General features: G+C 40.1%; 1 protein-coding gene across 5 annotated transcripts in view; it reads left to right on the plus strand.

The window, feature by feature from the left end:
• The first annotated feature begins 6,897 nt into the window (after positions 1-6,897).
• LOC104609049 (RING/FYVE/PHD zinc finger superfamily protein) overlaps positions 6,898-22,981 on the plus strand; it is a 51,976-nt gene continuing 35,892 nt past the window's right edge. The window contains exons 1-3 of one of the 5 annotated variants that reach the window (XM_019199720.2): positions 6,900-7,122; positions 20,773-20,880; positions 20,999-22,468. In XM_019199720.2, coding sequence (XP_019055265.1) covers positions 21,075-22,468 — 1,394 coding nt within the window. In that variant the 5' untranslated portion in view covers positions 6,900-7,122; positions 20,773-20,880; positions 20,999-21,074. Of the gene's footprint in view, positions 7,123-20,772; positions 20,881-20,998; positions 22,469-22,981 lie in introns of those variants that run through there. The other 4 variants (XM_010275245.3, XM_088892796.1, XM_088892795.1 and 1 more) reach the window with 4 other exon arrangements.

Below are 22,981 nucleotides of genomic sequence, written 5' to 3' on the forward strand. Positions count from 1 at the left end.
GGATTGAATATATTCTTAATATATGTCTGATCTATCATATCCATATATCATTTGATATTTTTTTCTTTAAATATGATTTTTTGTAATTTTCAGAATTAAAAACAAATATTAATTATATATTTTTATCGTAATTTGCCTATAATGATTGAATATATTCTTAATATATGGAGAGTTTATCATATCCATAGATCATTTGATATTTTTTTCTTCAAATATGATTTTTTTGTTGATTTTTTTGTAATTTTTAGAATTAAAAACAAATACTTTTTAATTATTAGACATTAATATCTTGTGTGTTGGATTATGTTTTTTTTTTGAATTTAATTATTAAATATTGATGTGATTATAATTCTAATAAACATTGTTTAGATGTTCATGTATGTTTGACTATGATGCGACTCCTCATAAATTCTATTAAAATATTAATTTAATGTATATATCTTATTAAAGCCTTATATTTAGCATTATTGATGCATGTTTATGTTATACTGAAGTTTTTTAGTGTTTCTATGTGTATCTATGCATTTCTATGCATATCTATGCGTATCTTAATTTTTCTCCAATACGCATGCATATCCAAGGTGTATCTCGATACGTATCTTAAAATTGTCTTCGCGATACGCTAAGTGTATCTGATACTTTGAACCTTGAAAATAACCCTAATTTTCATGTATTTTTTTATATTTAAAAACAATAACTTTAAGGGGCTAATGGTAGTTATGGAAACCATCAAACACAAAGTGAAGCATATGGGTTAACTTTGGCTTTTGGGGCCCAACAGCATAGGCTGTTGAGACAGTTTTTAAGCTGGGCATGTTTTGGGCAGTTCACCAGTTCACGCCCATGCTTTGGTTTTTAGTAAAAATAAATTAAGATGTAATTACTAATTTACCCATTCTCATGGTAACGTGGCATTCTCAAAAATTTTCTCAACAGCATAAACTATTGGCCCCCAAGAGATAAAGTTTTTTCTGAAGCATATAACTGACACTGGACTGTAGGGTTAAACGTTTGACCAATCCAGTAGGGTCCCTACCTGAGTCTATATTAAAAATTCAAAACTTGATTGGGTGATCCATCATAAGAACTCTATGAGGCTAACAGAAGTCATATAACAAGCTTTAATTTTGGGAGGATTAAACCTACCTTGTATGTAATTAGCATCAATTGGCTCATACACTCCCTTAGCAACAACCATGTGAAAAAAAAATGACTGAATTTTCATCAAGTTCCTGTTCCCAAACAATCCCATCCTAAAGAATATAAGACATTCATTGTTTTCTATAGCCAGCAATAACCTTCCTAAAATAGGAGACTAGACCACCAAACCTCTTTCCATCGAGCGGCACTCCTGAACATGTTAATACCAGAGCAGGTTCTATAAAATTTGCCAAAACCACTGTGGTTGTCCTCCAAAACCCTAAAGTAAGTAGATGCTCATGATCAATGAAGAACTTTATAATCCAATATATCCTTTCTTTGCCACATGAGCAAGGAAGTCATAAGAAAAGAAAATGAAACTGGAAACTCCCATTCTATGATTGACAGTAGGGCTGTGAATTGGACTGGGTTTGGTCCAATCTGATCCGGTCCAATATGAGTCCATTACAGATGGACCAGGTCCAGTCCAATCCATTGAATACTCTGGGCCATTTTGGACCAGTCCAATTCAATGTCTGGACCGTCCCACCTGTTCAAATTGGTTTTAATTTAGATTGGTTTCAACCCAAACCTGGCCCATTGACACATGTATTCTTATCTTTTATCAATGGATGGGATATTGATTCAATCTAACCTAATCCAATATAAATCTATTATGGATGGACTAGGTCCAATACAATCCAAGATATACTTTGGATCATTATATCTGGACTGATCCATTCAATATGTCTTATTAGTTCATCTAATCCATCCAAATTGATTTTGACTTGGACGGGGTCCAACCCAAACCAGTCCATTGACAGAACAAGGTTTAGAACGAGATGGCTGTTCAGCAGGCTATATACATGGGGCCTGCACCCTTTACAGTGAGGTCATGAATTTATTACTGGCGTGGAACATATCATTGATTCCACAGCCCGCTGAACAGCCATTGCATTCAGCTAATCCAAATTTCCATTGACACTCCTAATTGACAGTAAATCAATCTATGGAACTATCATCTAGAGTCAAAAGATGGACAAAATCACAGAAGTGAAATTCAGATCTAACTTTGAGGTAAATTTGTTCCGCCTAGGGTGGAGGCATTTGCTTGGCTTCTTTCTCTGGACCACCATTTTTCATAAAGAAGAGAACGTATGAGAGAAGTATACGAGTTTTGCAGCTCAACCGAAGTAATAACATAGAATTAGAAAAGATAGTCACACCTTGCCAACCTCTTGTCCATGCATGAAGTGCCTACAATCACCACCCATAAACAAGCTCTAATAGAACATGACAAAAATAAAAAGACTCAATAACCCATATGAAATCTGATATACAAGCAAACCAACTCTCTACAATCACAATTGCTTTCAAGGAAACATGCAGCTCTCCATCTAAAACCCTGTCACTTCTCATCTCTTCTCCTTCTTTATCTGCCCCTTAAGCTAGCAATCTTTCCTCTTATATCTAACTTCCCACTTCGAATAATATGAATATGATTTTTTTTTCTTTCTTCAGCCCCTTCTTTTTCATGAATACTGTCTTTATAGTGAATCATCTGATGAATATATGGTTCAATAATGACAAGTATTAATAGTTAAAAGAGCATTTACATCTGTTATTTATCAGAAAAGGTAGAATCTATTAAGTATAGAATTAAACTGGGTGTTACATTGCTGTGGGTAGATTACCCACTTCCAACTGATTGCCCCTACTCAATTTGAACATTAACCCCAGAACAAACATTACAATCTAATTGTATACTTAAATAGTTAAAAGAGCATCTGCATCTGTTATGACTATTTTTTTCAGCACATTCTTGCAAGTTTCAATTACCCAAGTTGCAAAAGATCACCTGATATATTGAATTTAAAATGAATAGGGATCATGTCTGCATTTTAATGGGTGGTCACAGGAATGTTCTATAAAAAATGGTCACAACAAATGCAAGTTCATTAAAAGACACTATTGTTTGAAATTTCCATGCAAGGAATAGAAGGCAGAAATCAGGGAGTGGACAAAAAAAAAAGATTCCAATTGCTCATAGTTTGCTGTTTTGCTGCTTTCTATCTTTTTGGCATTAGAGGTGTATTCTTGGAGGTATTCCTTCACATGAGGTGTTAAGAAAATGGCCTAGGGTGATCCATAAAAAATAAAAATGCAGACATTTTGGGGTGCATGTCTCTGTGTATAAACATGAATGAAGGCATACATGCATATTGTATATTGTAGGTGTAAATAATCCCCCAAGCCCTAAGGTTGGATATGAAATCATTACATTTTTTGAAAATGAAGGTGGTGTTTGGTAAGTAAAGGCAATTTTGTGTTCCTTGATCAACCTACTGGTAATTGGCTTCAACCTATTTGCCAAGACCTTTGCTGTAATCTTTTAAGTAGTGTTAATATGATTATTGGTCTAAAATGACAAACACTCTCCAGGTCTTGGCTTTGGGAATAAGAACAATGTAAGTAGCATTTAGCTTTTGCATCATGGTCCCAAAATAAAAAATTCCTCAACTGTTTTAACTACCTACTTTCTCACCATGTTCCAATAATTTTGAAAATAAATTCCGGAAACCATTTGGTCCAGATGATTTTCTATGATGTATTTTAGAAGAGGACAACTTATAATTTCTTCATCAGTAATATCTAGGTCCAAAATACAACCTTAACCCCTCCCCCCACCCTGGTGACAGTGAGATTTGATATCCCAAATTTCTACTACAACCATCAAGAGATCTTACCAAGTTAGTTGGCGCCTAATCAAATACTTCATCAATCCTAGAAATCCTAGTAGGATTTGAGGACTAAAACAAGTTAATAAAGGCCTCCAAGAAGGTTCCATTTAACTTTCATCTTCACCCTAGTTCCCATCTTTGTCTTGAATCTTATCCATAAAATTTCTTTCTCCTTTAATGGTAGTGGATGCATGGAAAAAAGCTAAGCTTTTCATCTCCCCAAAGCAGCCAGTTGACCTTTGATTTTTAGGTCCATGTTATCTCTTCTGGTATTACTTCTCCATTCAATTTGCCCTCAAGAAATTTAACTCTTGCATGGTCAGTGACTCAATGATTAGGAGGGAGGGAATGAGGGACCTGACATGCTCCATTTCTCCTTAAATCTCTTATTTTGTTTCTTACCTTAGCCAAAAACTTCCTTATACCACTTGATAAAGTCCCTTCTAGATTTCTTGCACTTTCCCACAAGATTATTCATCTTCAACTCCTTTCTTTAAACAGCCCATATTTGCTTTACAATGTCTTCACAATCTTGATGTATGAACCACATCTCTCTTTGAACCTAAATGGTTTCTTGAAACAAGGTCTACTTGGATATGCATCTAGAAGAATCGAAAGGTGATCTGAACCATATGAAGAGGAAAAATGACACACCTTTGCTAACCTCAGTGTTTTCAGCTCCTAGACTATTTATTGTACCTTGCAAATCTTGGTCCTTGAAAATCCATCTCTTCAACCCACACTTACCCATAGCCTCATTTTCCATTGTGTCATCCCTCCATCTGACTTCATGTCCTCACACTTTGCCCTAAACCCAGAGGATGAAATTGAAATCCCCCATGCACCATGGCAAACCAATTTCTCAACACATCATAAAAAGAGATAATAAGATTCCCTGCAAGCAAAAACTCTACACACACACTCTTGAAAGCATGAGAACCCAGCTGCATATTGGAAACATCTCCTCATGAAATTAACATACATGTATGAGAGATACTCCAATGTGTGGTTGGATTCTATGTGAATAGAATTTTTGCTTACAGGAGATCTGGGCTCTAAAAAGAGGCATCTCCTGAGTTTATTTGATTCACCATAGAGAAATGGGCAATAGCACACCTTGCTAACATTAGGGTACCAAATAATAATAATAAAAAAAAAAAACTATGCCACCTACCAAGTCATAAGCATCAATGCCCCACCAATCCTAAGATTTAAGAAACCTAACTTTGTCTATGCAAAACAAGATGCTGTTTTTAGTTTCCATTAGCTAAATGATATTTGCATTGTAATTATTGCAGCCACAAGCCTCTTTAGAGGTGGTGTTCGGCACCATAACCATTTCTACTTGCAACGTTTTGTGTTGATCAATACAAATTTTTGAGAAATTATATTAAAAAAATTATAAATATTGGATTAGGTATTGGCATTTCTAGTAGAAACACCAAATTTGACCTTTCTTGAAGAAGCAACAATGGTACCCAATGTTATATATATATTCTTATAAAATTTGTATTGACTAACCTAAATATGACAAGTAAAAGTGAAAATGGTACCAAATACAACCTAAGTGAGTGGGAGATTCTGGCAAAAGTGGATGACAGAAACTCACATCCATAGCCAAGCAAAAGGGGACAAAACCAAACAACCTTGTTTGATGACCCAATTTCACTAAAGCCAGGACGTTGGATATGACACACAACCGATCAAGGACTTAAGCCTTTTGTACCTAGATATTGACTTTCCACGGTATGATCCATGGAAAAAGTCCCAGGCCTAAAGCTTTTTAAACCATTCCCGCACAGATTGGGGTCATTTGAGCCGTGGCCCTCTCCTCATAATTGTTTGTTTCCTGTGAGCCTAGGATTGTGATCGGCTCCTCTATTTTGACTATCGACTATCAATTGCTATTCCATTTTTATTATTCACTTCTCTCATGTGTCATAGGTTGTGACCATCTATTTCCTTAGCTTCTTCTGGATCCCTTTTATCTTATAAGTTATAAACATGCAGATCTGATCTTTCTCCTATTTATTCATCAATGCACATGACAGTATCTCTAAGACAAAACTATTTATAATTCATACGCAATTGCTGAACAGTTACAAGTGATCAGTTTCTAAACAGTCATAAGTAGACAGTTTCTAAAATAAGAGTAAATGACATATATGCCCTCTTTATGCCTAGTGTATTCTTAAACAAGGGAATAGAAAACCTTAAATGAAAATTCTAGAAAAGGGGCATTGCTCTCTTATAGGTAGTATGGATTATCATCATCATCCAAGCCTTATCTCAACTACATTTGTCTGATCTTGTTTTTCCATTCCAATGATCTGTATAATGCCATGTCTAGTTTAAATTTAATAGTTTTTAAGTCATTTTTTACTACTTCGGTCCATGTTCTAATTTTTTGTCTATGCAAACCTGTCGAAGCTAACTCTTAAGTTTCTTTAAATGATTTCGATTTTGACCTTACCCATTTGTAGTTTTTCCACTTATCATCACAACATATACATTTCTCCCACACTCATAGCTAGCCTTACAATTGTTTTATAAACCATGTAATTTAATGTGAATAAGTAAATTATAGGTCACAAATATAAAATATTCATTAAAAAGCACCCCTAGTTGGGCTCTACAACTAAACATTTCCTTTGATGAAACTTCAATTTTCCTAATGCCTCAAATTGGTGATTAGGAAGCAATACATACCAATTGATTCAATTGGTATTAGGAAGCCAGAATATTTTTTTTTTAAAGGAATCCTGCAATTCTATTTACCCCTAAATAGCTTCTTCCAACATATTTTGCAAAAAATTACTTAACAAGTTTTGGATGATGTGCCAATCTTTAATTGATTTTAAAATTTACAAGTAACTTATTTGAAAACCAGCTTCACCGAGAGAAGTTATGATTTGCCACGTGGCTATGGATTTAGCCACGTCAAATCACAGGTGACTCAGCATGTTTGGTGTTACATATTTTTGTAAGAATGTTAAAAAATTGAAAAATGTAGGGAGTACCGCTTTATTTTACTTTCCCTTGCATGTTAACATAAAGGAATGGAGAGACATCAAAAGTAGAATTCCTCCCATTCCCCAAAACCGAAATGGAAGTTGACCCTCTTAGGGTTTTTCTCTCTTTGCAAGCAAGAAAGTAGAGTTACAGTGTTTGTCTGAGGTCTGTAGAAGAGGAGATTGAAGTTCGAGATTCAGACTCTGATCTTCTCACGATTCATACGGTGGTACGTTTAGTTTTGTTTAGTCTATTTTGTTTTTTGTGTTGTAGCCTTAGTCTGTTGCATCTTTTTCTTTTTCCACTTTTTCTTCGATTTTCTTCTCCGACAAGCAAGTTGTCCGCCTCCTTGTATTACTCTTTTTATTTGATTTTTCTCGTATTCTGCCCCTCTTTTATCCCTTTCTTCCTTTGATTTAATTCAGATCGCTTCCTGTTGTTATTTGTTTTTCTTCCAAAAGTTCTTGCTGCTAATTACGTTTAACATCTTTCTAATTGATTAAATTGCTTTGGAGTTTCTGCTAATTGCGACCAATTGCGGCTTTTAACTACTTTAGAAAATCTTGTTAATTGATTTGATTGCTTTCGCTGCTTCGTTTTTTGATAAGCATGAGACGAGACATTTGGATACATAGATGTCATGCAATTTATTATGAACTTGTGAATTAATTGGTAGTAAGTTCTGGACCTATGATTGATAAACTTATATTATATACTTATTTATTGTGAATTCTTACTACACTATAATTTGCTTTTTGTATTATGCTTGTATCTTCTGTTAGAATGGTTTGAAGCGGTTTTGCTTGGGAACATGTCAAGGAGAATGGAAAGTTTGGTGGCTAGAAATGCTGAGACTTTGGGTTGCTTGGTACCTGAATGGCTCCATAAATATTTGGTTCTTCCTCTAGGTGTTTATCCTAAACCCAGTAATTTTTGGAACCTATACTTGGACAATTGGAAGAGTAACCATATATATTTGGGGGGAGATTGCGAGAGTTGTCTCAATTAAATCCACTTTGTCTGATTTACCCATCTATTTGCCTATTTATGTTTCAAATCTCAGTTTTAGTGGTGAAAATCTAGAGAAAATAATGAGGGCATTGCAAGAGCCTTTGTTAATCACTTTAAATCGATTTATCATTGCAATGGGGATGATAGAGCAGATACATTTGGATAGGAGTGGACTAGGCTAGATAGGGATCAAATGGAGGGTTTGAAAAAAAATTTGATCTGGAGGAGATAAAAGAGGCAGTGTTCTTAATAGACAGTTTAAAGGCACTGGGGCCTGATTGGTTCTTTCTCTATGGCCTTCTACCAAGAATTTTGCGTTCTTGTGGGAGCTGAGAAAAAAAGGAAAGGATCATCTTTTTTTTGATGAATGATAATAAATTTATTAATTCATAAGCAAATTTAGAGTGAGTTCATACAACATCCCAGCGAGAGGCGCGAGCTGCAGCCCCTCCTTGAATCTTACCGGTAAACTAGGAAAGAAAAGCAAGAATCACAACTGAGCCCAAAATAATTCTTCCCTATTTACCCCTTGCTTAGCTAACACATCTGACAAAGTATTTGCTGATCTCCCCACCCATTGTATAGTGACCAACATATTCCTTGTCAACCAACTAAATTTCTTCATTTCATTCTTGTAACGCCACATAGCCTCTTCAGGATTTTTCAACCAACCCACCACCACTTTGGAATCCCCCTCAATTATTAGGTGTTGTACCCCCAGCTGGTTTGCAAATTGCACCCCTTGTACAACAGCTAAAAATTCTGCCCTGATGGAGTCCCCAATTCCCAAGGGACCTGAGTAGAGCAACAAAATCTCTCCCTTCTCATTTCTCAAAGCACCCCCCATTTCGGATAATCCTAGATTACCCATGCTACTTCCATCAAAGTTCAACTTTAGTGAGCCTTCGGATGGAGGAGACCAATTTGTAATTGATTTGTCCTTTAGAGATGAACACCTCGCTATTGTTGACCAATTTCTCCAAAGGTCATTAAAGGAGAATTGATGAAAGATTTCCAAGGTCTTCATCCAAGGTATTGCCCTGTTTAACACACAGTCTTTCAAATCCTGACTGCTCCTTTCCTTTTCTTGAAAAATTCTAATATTCCTTTCTTCCCAAAGAGTCCAAATCAAGGCAGCACGAGCACATCTCCACATAATTCTCCCTATTGTTGTAGGCCAATAAAAGGTAGAATGGTTGAAGAGCATGTGAACTTCTGCTGATAGACTCCAACTACCCCCAAACAACGAAAGTAGCCAAGCCCAAAGGTCTGCAGAAAAGGGACAAGATATTAATAGGTGGTAACAATCCTCACCGTGAGCTCTGCAGAGGATACACCAATTAGGAGAAATACATAGGAAAGGTCTTCTCTTTTGTAGGTTATCTAGAGTGTTTACTTTCCCATGGAATACTTCCCGAATTTATTTTAACGGAAAGGGTTGGTGAGTAGAAAGTTGAGAGATGGACTTGAAGAAAGAAGCACAAGTGAAGGTTCCATTGGGCCTAGGAGTCCAAACCCTCTTATCTGGTTTGGAGGGATCCAAACAAACCTGATTAAGACAACCAAGCAAAATAGAAAGAGAATCAATTTCATCATCCCTAAGTCCTCTACGAAACCCAAAATCCCAACTAGGTTCTAAGGGTGTTCCCAAAGGTGAGACAAATTTTGAGACCACCTCTTTTTTGTACAAAGAAATAGAAAATAGCGAAGGGAACAAATCCTTTAAAGGTGTGTCTCCTACCCAAATACTCTCCCAAAAAAGGACAGAGTTGCCAGAACAAACTTCATACCTGATAAAATTGAGGAATTGAGGAAGGGTGTTGTGAATAGTCTTCCAAGGTGCTGCTAGGTTAGCTTGCCTTGATACACCAACATCCCATCCATTCTCTGACCTCCCATGAATGCTTCCCACCACCTCATGCCACAATCTCTCTCTTTCCAATGGCCATCACCACAACCATTTCCCTAACAGAGCTTGATTTTTTCTAGTTATCCTCCCAAGTCTCAAACCCCCCTCTTCTTTACTTTTGCACACAATTTCCCAATTAACCAAGTGATCCTTTTTTTCTTGTCCCGACTCCCATAAGAAATCTCTAATCAACTTCTCCAGTTTCCTAGCTTCCCTAACTGGTATCCTAAAAACAGACAAAAAATAGGTAGGTAAGTTAGCCAAGGTAGCTCTTATTAGGGTAATTCTCCCTTCTAAAGAGATATAATTCCTCTTCCATGAGGCTAATCTCTTCTCAAACTTTTCTATCACTGGGGTCCAAAATCTACTCTCCCTAGGATTTGCCCCTAAAGGAAGCCCTAAATATGACATAGGCCAAGCAGAGGTGGAACACTCAAGACACTCCGCAATAGCCTCGACCTCCCCTACCTCCAAATTTATACCCGCTATGTAGCTTTTTTCCAAATTTGTTCTCAAATTAGAAATACTTTTAAATCCTTTGATTAGCTCCTTTAGGTTTGCTACCTTTTCGCTAAAACCTCCTTCACAAAAGATCATTAGGTCATCTGCAAACTGAAGGTGGGTGACGGGGACTTGGTGTCTCCCTATTCTCCAACCCCTAATGGCATCTTCATTGTCAGCCTTAGTAATGGTCCTACTAATCACATCAGCTACTATGGTAAAAAGGAAGGGTGAGAGTGGATCCCCTTGCTTGACACCCCTGCAAGCTGGAAAAAAGTCCCTCACCATACCATTTACTAGAATAGAGTAGTGACAAGTACTGATACACCAAAAAATCCAACTACACCACTTGTCCCCAAATCCATAGTTTTGCATAACCTCTAATAGAAACTTCCAGTCCACCAAATCATAGGCCTTTTCAAGATCCAATTTACAAATGAAACCTCTCTTACTAGACTTTTTCATTTCCTCCACACATTCATTTGCAATTAATATCTGATATGTTATTTGTCGCCCTTGAATGAAAGCCCCCTGGGTTTCACTAATGATAGAAGGGAGGACTGTTTTGATCCTCAACGAGAGCACTTTAGCCAGAATTTTATAGATGCTTGTCACCATACTAATAGGCCTATAATCTTTTGAAATGGGATTTGGTATGCAGGAGTGGGGAGAAAAGAAGATTGGAGATTGATAATTTGATATATAGGAACCTAGCATTGTTGGGAAAATGGTTGTGGAAGTTGCCTTTGGAACAAGATAGGTTGTTGCATAAGGTGATTATTAGCATTCATGGTTGTATAATGTGGAGGATGGGTCCAGAGTGAAATTTTGGGAGGATGATTGGAGTGGGGCTGGGAAGCTGTGCGATATTTGCCCAAGATTGTATAGGCCGGCTGAGGAACAGGTATCGATTGCCCACTGTTATGAATCAGAGGTGATCAGGTGGTTTGGAGTCCCAATTTCAGAAGACCCCTGCTTGATCAAGAGGTGGAGTGTATTCTACTACTGGACAAGCTAGAACAAACCAAAATTTCTACGCTAATGAAGATGGCTTGTTATGGAGTGGAAGGAGTGTAGAAATGGAAAGTTCTTGGTGAAGTCTTTTTACTTGTCTCTTATCAAAGAGAATATGATTAGTGATCAAATCAGTGGTTTGTCTCCTTAGTAAACCTGGTCACATTAAAGTCTCCACCTAAGCACCAAGGCCCATTCCACAATCCCCTAATATCAAAAAGCTCCTCCCACATTTCACCTCTCTCTCTATATCTATTGGGACCATAGATATTCGTCAGCACCCAAGTAAAGCCATCACCTGAATTCTTGAATTTTAGGGAGAGCAAGAACCAACCTATTAGTTCTTCCAAGGGCTCCACCACCTCAGTCCTCCAAATTGTTACTATGCCCCTAAAAGCACCCCACACGGTACAAAGAACCAGTCTATACCTCTAGAGTAATAGCCCCAAACGCTTCTCATCCATCTTCTATCCATTCTGCCACTTTTGTTTCTTGTAGCATTACTATTATCAGGATTCTCCTTCTTAAGAATATCCTTTTTTGCTCACCTCTTCCTAGCACTGCCCAACCCCCTAACATTTTAACTAATTATCTTCATGTCAAATTACATCAAGACCGCTCTTAACCCACCTTTCCCTCAACTTCTGGCCTTTCATTCTTTCCCCCCTTGCACTAAACTCTAGATCCTTTGCTAAATCAGATTTCAACCTCTCTACCTCAGTCATCTATTCCTTCCTTTGAGCTTCCTTCTCCCACTTCTTTTTGGAATAAACTTCAACATCCTTCAACTGTTTCACCTTCAGACCCAGCTACCCTACTAATTCAACCAAAGGTTTCCCTCCCTTCTCTCTAAGCTCCCCTATTAAGTCCCTTTCCTCCTGACCTCCTTCCTGTTTTCCCAGTAGCTCTACAATTGTTTTTCTTTTTTCTTCCTTCTCTCAAAGGATTCACACACCAATTCCCTAATTATCTCTCCAAGGTCCCCTACATCAATTCGAACTTCCAAACCCCTTACAATCTCCTCTTGGATGCCTGCAGATCAAGGTTGGGGCTGGAGTGTATCTGTTACATCCACAAAAAAACTCATCAATAGCCTTAAACTAATTGACACGTGTACTTGGAGAGAAGGTTTCAGCAAGACAGCTAGGCTGCTGAGCACTTGGCCCAAGAAAAAACCATTTTGTACCAAATTGGGAATCAGAGGAAGCACCTGAGGCAGAAACGATTGGTTCAGTCTAAAAGAAAGATCCTTTACTGTATTTCCTTTGCTTTGTGTAGAAGGGGAGCTGGAGACTATTGACGGGACACCTTGCACTTGTTGCACAATCGGGATAGAATTTGATCCCTAGGGGCAGTGTGCATTACCACTACCGACCGGGTCTGCTTCCCTTTCAACCTCCATATTTAGAGACTATTGGAACAGTTTTTTTAGGTCTCACTTTCTCATCCTTTAAAAATAGCTCCTCTGTGTCAAAACTTTTATTCTCTTGAAAGCTTGCGGACCTTCCCAAACATATAATGCCCAAACTTGAAGTTTCATTATCATTTGAGTCGAACTCCTCTTCATTGACTGAGAAGTTGCCTTCACCCAACATAGAGAGGTTTCCCACCCTTGGTCCTTGGACCAAGGCAACAAATGAGATGGGGATGATGATAGACCCAACATTTCGTCTATCATCGACCCCTTAATACCTACCACATGATCTCTTAAAGAGTCACATGGCCTCACCCTTTTATTTAATAGGGTAAAATACAAAAACCTCCCCTGAAGTTTTTGACAATCATAAAACCCTCCTCTATAGTTTCACTTTAACAAAAACTTCCTTTCAACTTTTAAAGAATTTGACAAAAACCTCCCTTCCATCATTGACCCCAACGAAAAATGTTAGGCCGATGCATCAATTTCTTTCAAATAGCTCCTCTATAGTTTCATTTTAACAAAAACCTCCTTTCAACTTTTAAAGAATTTGACAAAAACCTCCCTTCCATCATTGACCCCAACGAAAAATGTTAGGCTGATGCATCAATTTCTTTCAAATACCCATTTTACCCTTTTATAAATTAATATATATATTTTATTGAAATATCCCTATATGAAAATCGACAAAAAAAACTTCCTATCAACGTCTCAATCCTGCCACCTGTGACCAAAATGGTTACTTCCAGTTCACGAATCCGCTTTCGCAACTCCTAAACCTGGCTTTTGTCCGATTTGTGAGGATGGGTGAGGTGGTTGGGATTCATGGGCTCTTTACTGCATACCAGTTAACCAAGTTCAAGTTTTGCCCTTTACACAGATTGCTCCAGTTGTTAGTGTTTGTCGGTGTTGTTGCTTTATTATGGTTTTCACTTTCAGATGAAAAGGTAAAGGGGGTGGTAGTGCGTTCCATCATAGTAGGAATTTCAACTAGATTCCCATGTAGAAAGTAAACAGTATGAACTATAATTTTGGATCAAGCTGCCCAAATGAAAAGTTGAAAATAGAAATCCATCCACAAATATCTATGTTCTACTCAAAACTCAAAAAGAAGGATTTCTGATATGATTTCATCTCTCATCCGTATTAAGTATTTCAAATACGTTGAAACCTTTGGTTTTTACCCTTTTTGAATTTCCGTTAAATTAAACTTGGGATTCCACTTCTACCTTTAACGGTGACCAATAGAAAATAAGGAATCTGCACTTTTTCATTAAGTTAAAATTCTCACTTTTCCACTCGGTTTATCCTAGAAATGGATTATCCTGATCGGTGCGGTGATGAGTTTATGAACTTGATGAGCTTTTTCTCTAGCTTTACCAAAACTTTTTTCTCTATTGTCTAGATAATGAATGTTGGTGCTTGTTTTACACGAAGCAGCAAGCTGGTAGTGGATCATATACCACATGTGTAATGGATCGAATTGCATGAGAAAATCAATTTGCTTCCTTGCTCGTTTTCTCTGGAAATTGATTTTACTACTCAGTAGTCAGTTGAATCAGTTCCAGTGAGGAGGAATTTTTGATGGAAATGAGTTGGTCCCCATTTGATGGACAGTTCTGTCTATTCCAGACGAAGCATAAAGTAGCCTCGGATATTTGAACTGAAACGTGGAAGGGATGGGGAGAGAGACAGAGACAAAGAGGTTTGTCAAAGCGCTGGGAGTGTCAGCATGGACATTAAGTATTAATATAAGGCCACAAGTGATGATTCCTACATAAGTTGCATTTGGCATCGCACTCCCTCAACTCCTAGCCCCAAGTTTCAATCTTTTCTTCCTATTCTTCCACTGCAGGAGAGGATTTCTGGTTCGAGAGGATTTCTACTACCAAGAGGAAACCCAGCTTACGGTGCTCAAGACATCTCTTTTCTTCATTGGCAACGGCTTCTCTGTCTAAGATTCCAAAGCCAAGCTTCTCTTTCGTATCAACTCTTACGGAAGAGAAATAGACGACTTGCGGCGAATTGACTTTCAATCAGGATTAGAGGAAGACTTAGGAGAGAGTGGATCAAGGGGAACATCATTAACACTAGATTGCTGGGACGGCTGTTGCTCTACCAAGTGTAGGGAGATTTTTTTTTGTTGATTTTCAAACATGGGTATTTCAATAAAAATATATGTAAATTAATTTTCAAAAGGGTAAAATAGATATTTGAAAGAAATTGATGCATCGGTCTAACATTTTCCATCTGGGTCAGTGACAGAAGCGAGGTTTTTGTCGAGTTCTTTAAAAGTTCAAGGGAGGTTTTTGTTAAAGTGAAACTATAGGGGAGATTTTTATAATTATCAGAAACTTCAGGAGAGGTTTTGTATTTTACCCTATTTAATAATGGGCCCAACCCATTGACAACCTCTTTGTTAATATCCTTTGAGCTCATTCTCGGTTCTTTAAAAAAATAGTGGGCCTGGTCCACTTAAATCCTTTTTGCTACGCTCAGCTGGGTCTACCTTATTACCAAATTCAACTGAATCCATCCTTATTGCACCAAGGCCTAGCCCAGTGTTAAACAAATGGGCTTTCTGCTTACTGCTAGCTGGCCTACCACTGCTGAAAGGAGAGTTTTATGAACTGCCTAACTCAGGGACTCTTTCGAGGGAGCCTACCTCCAGAGAGAGAGAGAGAGAGAGGTTGTATTCCCAATTCAATAATCCCATTCGATATAGCCTGTTGTTATTTATACACTGCTGTTATACAGCTGTTACAGTTCTGTTGTACCAGCCTCTCCACTTGTCAGTCCACTTGTCTAGTTTGTTACAATCTTTGATCTAGTGGTTGGCTGTTAGTTACAATCTTTTTTTAAAGGCTGTCGTGGCCTTTTCTTGTACACTTGTATATCTTTAGTTTGTGTCCCAACAGTCCCTCCCCCCTTAAATTCGACCTTGTCCTCAAGGTCAAGATGTGGGAATCTGTTCTGTAACTCCAAGTAAGGTTCCCAAGTTGCATCCTCAATTGGGAGGCCTGACCATACCACCAAGGCTTCTGGTTCGATGTGATTCCCTTTGCGTATCCACCTGAAATCTGTTATCTGAGTGGGCTCAGTTTGAACTTGGCCCTCTTCCGAGAATGATGGGAGGGTGGTTGTTGTTATTGCTCCTGTTTTTGGCCATTTCTTTAATAGGGATACATGGAATACAGGGTGTAATTTTGATGTTGTTGGGAGGTCCAGCCTGTATGCCACTGATCCGATGCGCTCCACAATCCGAAATGGGCCGAAGTACCTCGGGCTCAGTTTGTTCCACCGGTGGCCTGCTACTGAAACCTGCTTGTATGGTTGTAATTTAAGGAAGACTTGCTCCCCGACTTGGTACTGGGCAGGTCTATGTCTTTTGTTGTAGGAGTCCGCCATCCATTGTTGGGCTTGCTGGAGGTGGGATTTGAGATCTTGTAACACCCTATCTCGTTGGAGGAGTTGGTCTTCTACTGCGGCTACTGCTGTAGACCCCTTCTCATAGGGAAGTAGGGGAGCTGGGTCCCGACCATATAGAGCCCGGAAGGGAGTCATTCCGGCTGCACTGTGATATGTGGTATTGTACCACCATTCTGCCCAATGAAGCCACTTGAGCCACTGGCGGGGCCTTTCCCCTGCATAGCACCTTAGGTAGGTTTCCAAACTCCGGTTGACCACTTTAGTCTGTCCATCTGTTTGAGGGTGGTAGCTGGTCGATTTTAAGAGTTGCACTCCTTGTAGTCGAAAAAGTTCTGCCCAGAATTGACTCATAAAGATAGGGTCGCGGTCGGAGACAATAGAGTTGGGGGTACCATGCAGTCGTGCCACCTCCTTAGTAAAAATTTCAGCAACCATGGAGGCTGTGAAGGGGTGGGGTAGAGGGAGAAAATGGCCGTATTTGGTGAATCTATCAACTGCTACGAGAATGGCAGACTTGCCATAGGAAAGGGGGAGTCCCGTTATAAAGTCCATGGATATATCTGCCCATACTTGTGTTGGGATTGGGAGTGGTTGTAGCAGTCCCACTGGAGACTGGGTATCCGCCTTATTTTTCTAGCAAATGACGCATTCGGCTATGAATTTTTGGACCGATTTTCTCATGCCTTTCCAATGGAATTGGGTGGCTAGTCTCTTGTAACTGCGTAGGATCCCTGAGTGCTCTCCTGCTGGGGATGAGTGGAACAATTCCAGGAGCTGCTGAATATGGGCTGAATCCTGTGGTATCACCATTCGGCGTTTATATAGTAGCAAGTTGTTTTCCATTGTGTACCCTGGGTGGCTAGTAGGCTCTTCTTGGATCTCTGCGCGCAGCTTGCATAGTTGTGGGTGCCTTTCAGCTTCCTCCCTTAGCTGTCCCATGATGGAATATGTAGGGCCCGTGAGAAGTAATGGGAACAGTTGTGGCTGGCGTGACAATGCATCTGCCACCTTGTTAGTGTGCCCGGCCTTGTATTTAATGACATAATCGTAGCCAAGTAATTTGGCTATCCATCGCTGCTGTTCCGGGGAGAGTACGGACTGTTCCAACAGAAATTTCAGGCTCTGGTGGTCAGTTCGTATGATGAATCTCCTTCCCAGGAGGTAGGGACGCCATCTCTGAACTGCAAGAACAATTGCTATCAATTCGCGTTCATATACTGATTTGTCCCATTTTTGTGCGGTCATTGCCTTGCTGAAAAATGCTAATGGTCTTTCTTCTTGCATGAGGATTGCACCCACTCCTTGGCTTGATGCATCACATTCAATGATGAAGTCCTTTGAGAAGTCGAGAAGTGCGAGCGTTGGCGGGGAGGAGACAGTTGTCTTGAGTGTCTTGAAGGCCTGTTGGGCCTCCTTAGTCCAGCAGAACCCATCTTTCTTAAGCAAACTGGTCAAGGGAGCAGCGATCAGTCCATACCCTCTAATGAATCGCCGGTAGTATCCTGTTAATCCCAAGAAGCCTCGTAACTCCTTAACATTTTGAGGTCGGGGCCAATTTGTCATGCTTGAGATCTTTTCCGGGTCTGCTGCTACCCTGCCGTTCTCGACCACGTGCCCCAAATAATGTACTTGTGTTTGTCCAAATGCGCACTTTGACTCCTTTGCAAGGAGCTTGAGTCCTTAACAATTCCAAGGTGATTTGTAGATGTATTAGGTGTTCGTCCCATGTAGCGCTATATACAAGTATGTCATCAAAAAATACAAGTATAAATTTGCGCAAATGGGGTCGAAATATGTCTTTCATAAGGGCCTGGAATGTAGCTGGTGCATTGGTCAGCCCAAACGGCATAACTAGGAATTCATAATGCCCTTCGTGTGTACGAAAGGCAGTCTTGTGGATGTCTCCTTCATGGACCCAAATTTGATGATATCCCGATCTCAAGTCTAGTTTAGAGAATATGGTGGCCCTGCCAAGTTCATCCAGTAGTTCATCGATTACTGGTATCGGAAACCGATCCTTCACAGTGATATTGTTCAGGGCCCTATAGTCTATGCAAAACCGCCACGTCCCATCCTTCTTTTTCACAAGTAATACTGGCGAGGAAAATGGGCTTTGGCTGGGTTGTATGATTTTTCTATCAAGCATCTCTTGCACTTGCCTCTCAATTTCCAGTTTCTGAAAATAGGGGTAACGATAGGGCCTTACATTTGTAGGTGCAGCCCCGGGCAGCAAGGGGATGTGATGGTCATGGGCACGCTTTGGTGGTAGTTCCTTAGGTTCTTGGAAGATCATTGAGAACTTCTGAAGGAGTTGCTGTAGTTGTGTGCGGCCCTCTTCGGATCTGCTGTCTTGGGCTAGAATGGGGCCATTTGTGTGGGAGTCTATCTGCATTAAAACAATGTGGGCTGGGTCTGCTGCTTGCTTCCTTAGGGAGGTGAGGCTGATAGGTCCTGGGCCCTTAGATTGTTGCCCTTGAATATGTACCTGTGAGCTGTCCATTTGGAAATCCATGGTGAGGCGGGCCCAATCACATATCACCGGCCCTAGTTGCCTTAACCATTGGACTCCGAGAACGACATCTGCTCCACTGATTTCCAGGGGGTGTAGATCCACCTCGAACTCATGTCCTTGTATCCTTATCTTTAATTCTGTGCATGTACTGTCACATTCCTGGTTGCTCCCATTAGCTACGTGCACCCAAAAGGCTGCACATGGTTGGATTGGAACCCCTAGTTGCCTGACCAAGGTTTGGGTGATGAAATTGAGGGTGCTGCCACTGTCTATCAGAACCGATACATGGCACCCCTATATCAGTCCGGTTACTCGCATCGTTTGAGAAGAAGCAAGACCGGTCAAGGCTTGCAGGGATACTTCCGGGTATTCCTTTGCCCCTTGTACCCATTCTTGGTCATCCCTTGGCCCCTCAATGTCGGCTGATTGCTCGACATATTCAGTTTCAGGTTGCAGGAAGAAAACTTGCAGGACCTTACAGCGATGGCCCGGCCCGAACTTGTCTCCACATGCGTAGCAAAGGCCCTTTTCTCGTCGGGCTTGCATCTCAGCCCAGGTTAACCTCTTGGCTGAGCCGGGGCATGAACCAGAGCTGGCATCCTTGCCTGTGATTCCTACTCCTGATCTGGGCTCTGGTTTACCCAAGATTCCAGGTTCTTGGTTGGTTACACCAGGTCTGATCGCAGCTCCCAGGGGTCGGCTGATCCTTCTTGCCCGGTTTATTTTGTCTTCATGTAATCGGGCTATTGCTGCTGCTTCAAGAACGGTGGTGGGCTGCATGGCTTTTACCTCCAGCCGCAATTCCTCCTTAAGTCCTCCCACAAAACTGCCGACGAGCGCGTTTTCTGGCCAGCCTTGCACGCGCACTGCCAATCTTTCAAACACCATCTGATAATCTTGGACGGAGCTGGTCTGTCGTAGCTTAGCGAGGCTTTCGTCATAATTCTCAAAGGCTGAGACCCCAAATTGCATGGTTAAGGCGTCGGTGAAGTTGGTCCATGTGGCCCTTGGGTGTCGTCGCCGGTACCATTGGTACCAGATGATCGCCTCTCCTTCCAGGTGTGCAGAGGCTAGTGGAACACGATCAGGGCCTTGTGTGTCATGGTAATCGAAGTATCTTTCTGTTCACAGAAGCCAGGAAGTGGGATCTCCTCCTGTGAAGATGGGAAACTCGATTCTTGCGGTTCTTGATCCACTTCGATGACTGGTGTCACTGCGTTCTTCCTGAATTTGCGCCGGTGGTGCCTGTGCCAGTCTTTCCAGCAAGGATGCAAAGCTTTCTTTGATTTCTTTGACATCGGCTGATATTCTTTGCATTTCTCCTTCCATGTAATCGACTCTGTTCTCCATTGCTGATGATCTTGTGCTTGGCATTTTGGCTCTGAATTGGCTCTGATACCAACTTTTTAGGAACTGCCTAACTCAGGGACTCTTTCGAGGGAGCCTACCTCCAGAATGAGAGAGAGAGAGAGAGAGAGAGAAAGGAAGAGAGGTTGTATTCCCAATTCAATAATCCCATTCGATTATAGCCTGTTGTTATTTATACACTGCTGTTATACAGCTGTTACAGTTCTGTTGTACCAGCCTCTCCACTTGTCTAGTTTGTTACAATCTTTGATCTAGTGGTTGGCTGTTAGTTACAATCTTTAAAGGCTGTCGTGGCCTTTTCTTGTACACTTGTATTTCTTTAGTTTGTGTCCCAACAGAGAGTTTAAGAAAGCACCTTCTTTTCTGGTGCCTACATGGCCCCGGACCAGATTAACAATAGCTGTTGGCTTGCCTTGCTGACAAGACTGACCAAAGGAGCATTGAGTCAGTCCACATCCCCTTGTAAGAGTATTAGCCTGCCTTTCTAGTGTAACCTGCCTACCACTTGTCTGCCAAAGCTACCACCTGTCAGAACCTGTACATAGGACCTGCCACACGCCTTCTCATCCCTTGATTTGTAGCTCAGCATCAGTTTTCTTTGCTTTTAACATCTCCCCTAAACTTCCATATTTGTGAAATTTTCAAGCCGATTTGAACTAACCACTCCCTGAAGTCCATGTAACCAATCTTCTTCAGCCTTCCTTCCTTCACTCCACAGGGAGGCTTCAATTGCAGTCACCAACCAGACGGGGTAGAACACTCCATTTGACTGCACCTTCACCATCCTAGGGATATCTTCAGGATAAACACTGCTCAAACATACAAGGTTTTGCTTTTTATTTATTTGTGTTTATTTATAGGTAGGTTTCTTGTTGCTTTTAGATATGTGGTTCTTATGATGTTTATAATCACACCATGTTCTTCATTTCTTCTGTAATACATAGGGAAGCTAAAGGTGATTTATTGGCTTCATCTGGAGATTCAGCAAGCAGCATACTCTAAATATTAGTACAGGTGAAAATGTTGATACAAAGTTCTCTTCCTAGTTCAATTGAAGCAGCTATATCTTTTGTATCTGACCATGGAAAGCAAGACTTATTATGTAATTGGATGCTCGGTGCTGAAACTTGGCAGAAGTGTCCAACATGTGATGAACATCTTCAGGATGGTTGCAAAAATACAATTACAACCAGAGAGAATGAAAGAAATGGTGATGATTCCTTCTCTATAGTTCAGTCAATCTCTTCCCACTTATCAACTGTCAGCAATATGTGTGCAAGCACACCAAATTTAGTGTACAAGCGAAGAAAACTACAAAGGAACTCAGTTGCTCTTTTATCAGATAAGGCAGCAACCAACACCAAGGGAAGTGTTGGCTTTCTTTCTTCCTTAAGTTCTGAAGGCCCTTTACAGGCGGCTAAGCAGGATCAAATAGGTTCTCAAATCAAGCAAGAAAGGACTAACTTCAGATCTCCTGACTTGCCAACAGATTTATGCAACAGAGATCTTGTTAGTGAAAATGCATCAAATTGCCAACAGATTTACCAGCCAAATCTTGAGAATGTTCCTTGTATACAGATAAACCAGAATTGGTGTTTGAATGTTGTTTCAAAGTCAGAGACTATTGTTGGATGTTCTTCAATTCCAAGGAATCTTGAGAATGGTCCTTGTAGACAGATTGACTGTACTGGGGGTTTGGATGTTGTTTCAAAGTCAGAGTGTATTATAGAATGTTCTATTGGAGAAGAGAATGTGCGTGACGAAGCACCCAACACCAATGTGTGCAAGCCTGGTATTGGGTACTATAGTGTTAATGATAGTTGCTCATCATCAAAGTCATGTATGGAGCTTGTTTCTGCATCTACAAAGACTGAAGGGGATGACACTGGAGAGTGTTCTTCATCAGACAATTTGGCCATAGAAGTATTGGCAGAAGATTTATCAGAAAAGGAACTATGCATCTCTATACTTAGAAGCCATGGGCTCCTTGAAAAATTTTGGCCTGCCAGAGCCTGTGCTTCTACTGAAGTGCTGGGTATTGGCACTGATAGCAATTGTTTGCGGTCATGCAAAATATGTAGCCGCTCAGACAATCCACTGAAGATGCTACTTTGTGATCATTGTGAAGAGGCATTTCATGTGTCTTGCTGCAACCCTAAAGTAAAGAAGATACCGGTTGATGAATGGTATTGTCCACCTTGTCTGAAAAAGAAGTGTAAACTTTCATCGGAGAGTGCTCCTGTAAGATCATCAAATGTTAGCTCTGGCATGCCTGAGTATAGGAATACTGCATCTAAAGGTGATTTAGGCCCTATTTCCTTAATGTTGAGAGACACTAAGTCTTATACATCAGGTGTTCGAATTGGTAAAGCTTTTCAGGCAGAGGTTCCTGATTGGACTGGTCCGGTTTCCAAGTATGTTCCCTAGGCTTCTCCCACTCTTTTGACAGTTATTATGTTTGTTTTATTTGGTACATGTAGATTACCCTGCATTTGATTTAAAAAAGTGAAACATTAGATACAGTTCAAAATATCAATCTATTACCTTCTGGTCATGGTGGAAAGTTCCCCCTGTTCTACTTATGTGAGAATATTAATTATGAGTAATAGTTATAAGATGTTCTGTTTCAATTTTTTTTAGGATGACATTATAGTTTAACAATCAGCACACGTGTTATCCTAAATTTCAAATTAAAAACACTGGTGTGCTGTTTTTTGATTGGTAACTATTGGACTTTATTAGATTATATAGAAAGAATGGAATATGTACAACATGCCAAGCATCCCTTGGGGAGTTGGAGTAGTCTAGCAAACAGCGACCTAGATTTATCCCAAAACATTTCATCCTGTTCACACCTTTTTTAGCCAAAGTATTGGCCAAACTATTTTTTGACCTATGTACTAGGGGTGATCATGGGATGGGTAGGG

This window comes from Nelumbo nucifera, chromosome 8, assembly GCF_055504915.1.
Source record: "Nelumbo nucifera cultivar China Antique chromosome 8, China Antique-T2T, whole genome shotgun sequence".
Taxonomy (NCBI): Eukaryota; Viridiplantae; Streptophyta; class Magnoliopsida; order Proteales; family Nelumbonaceae; genus Nelumbo; species Nelumbo nucifera.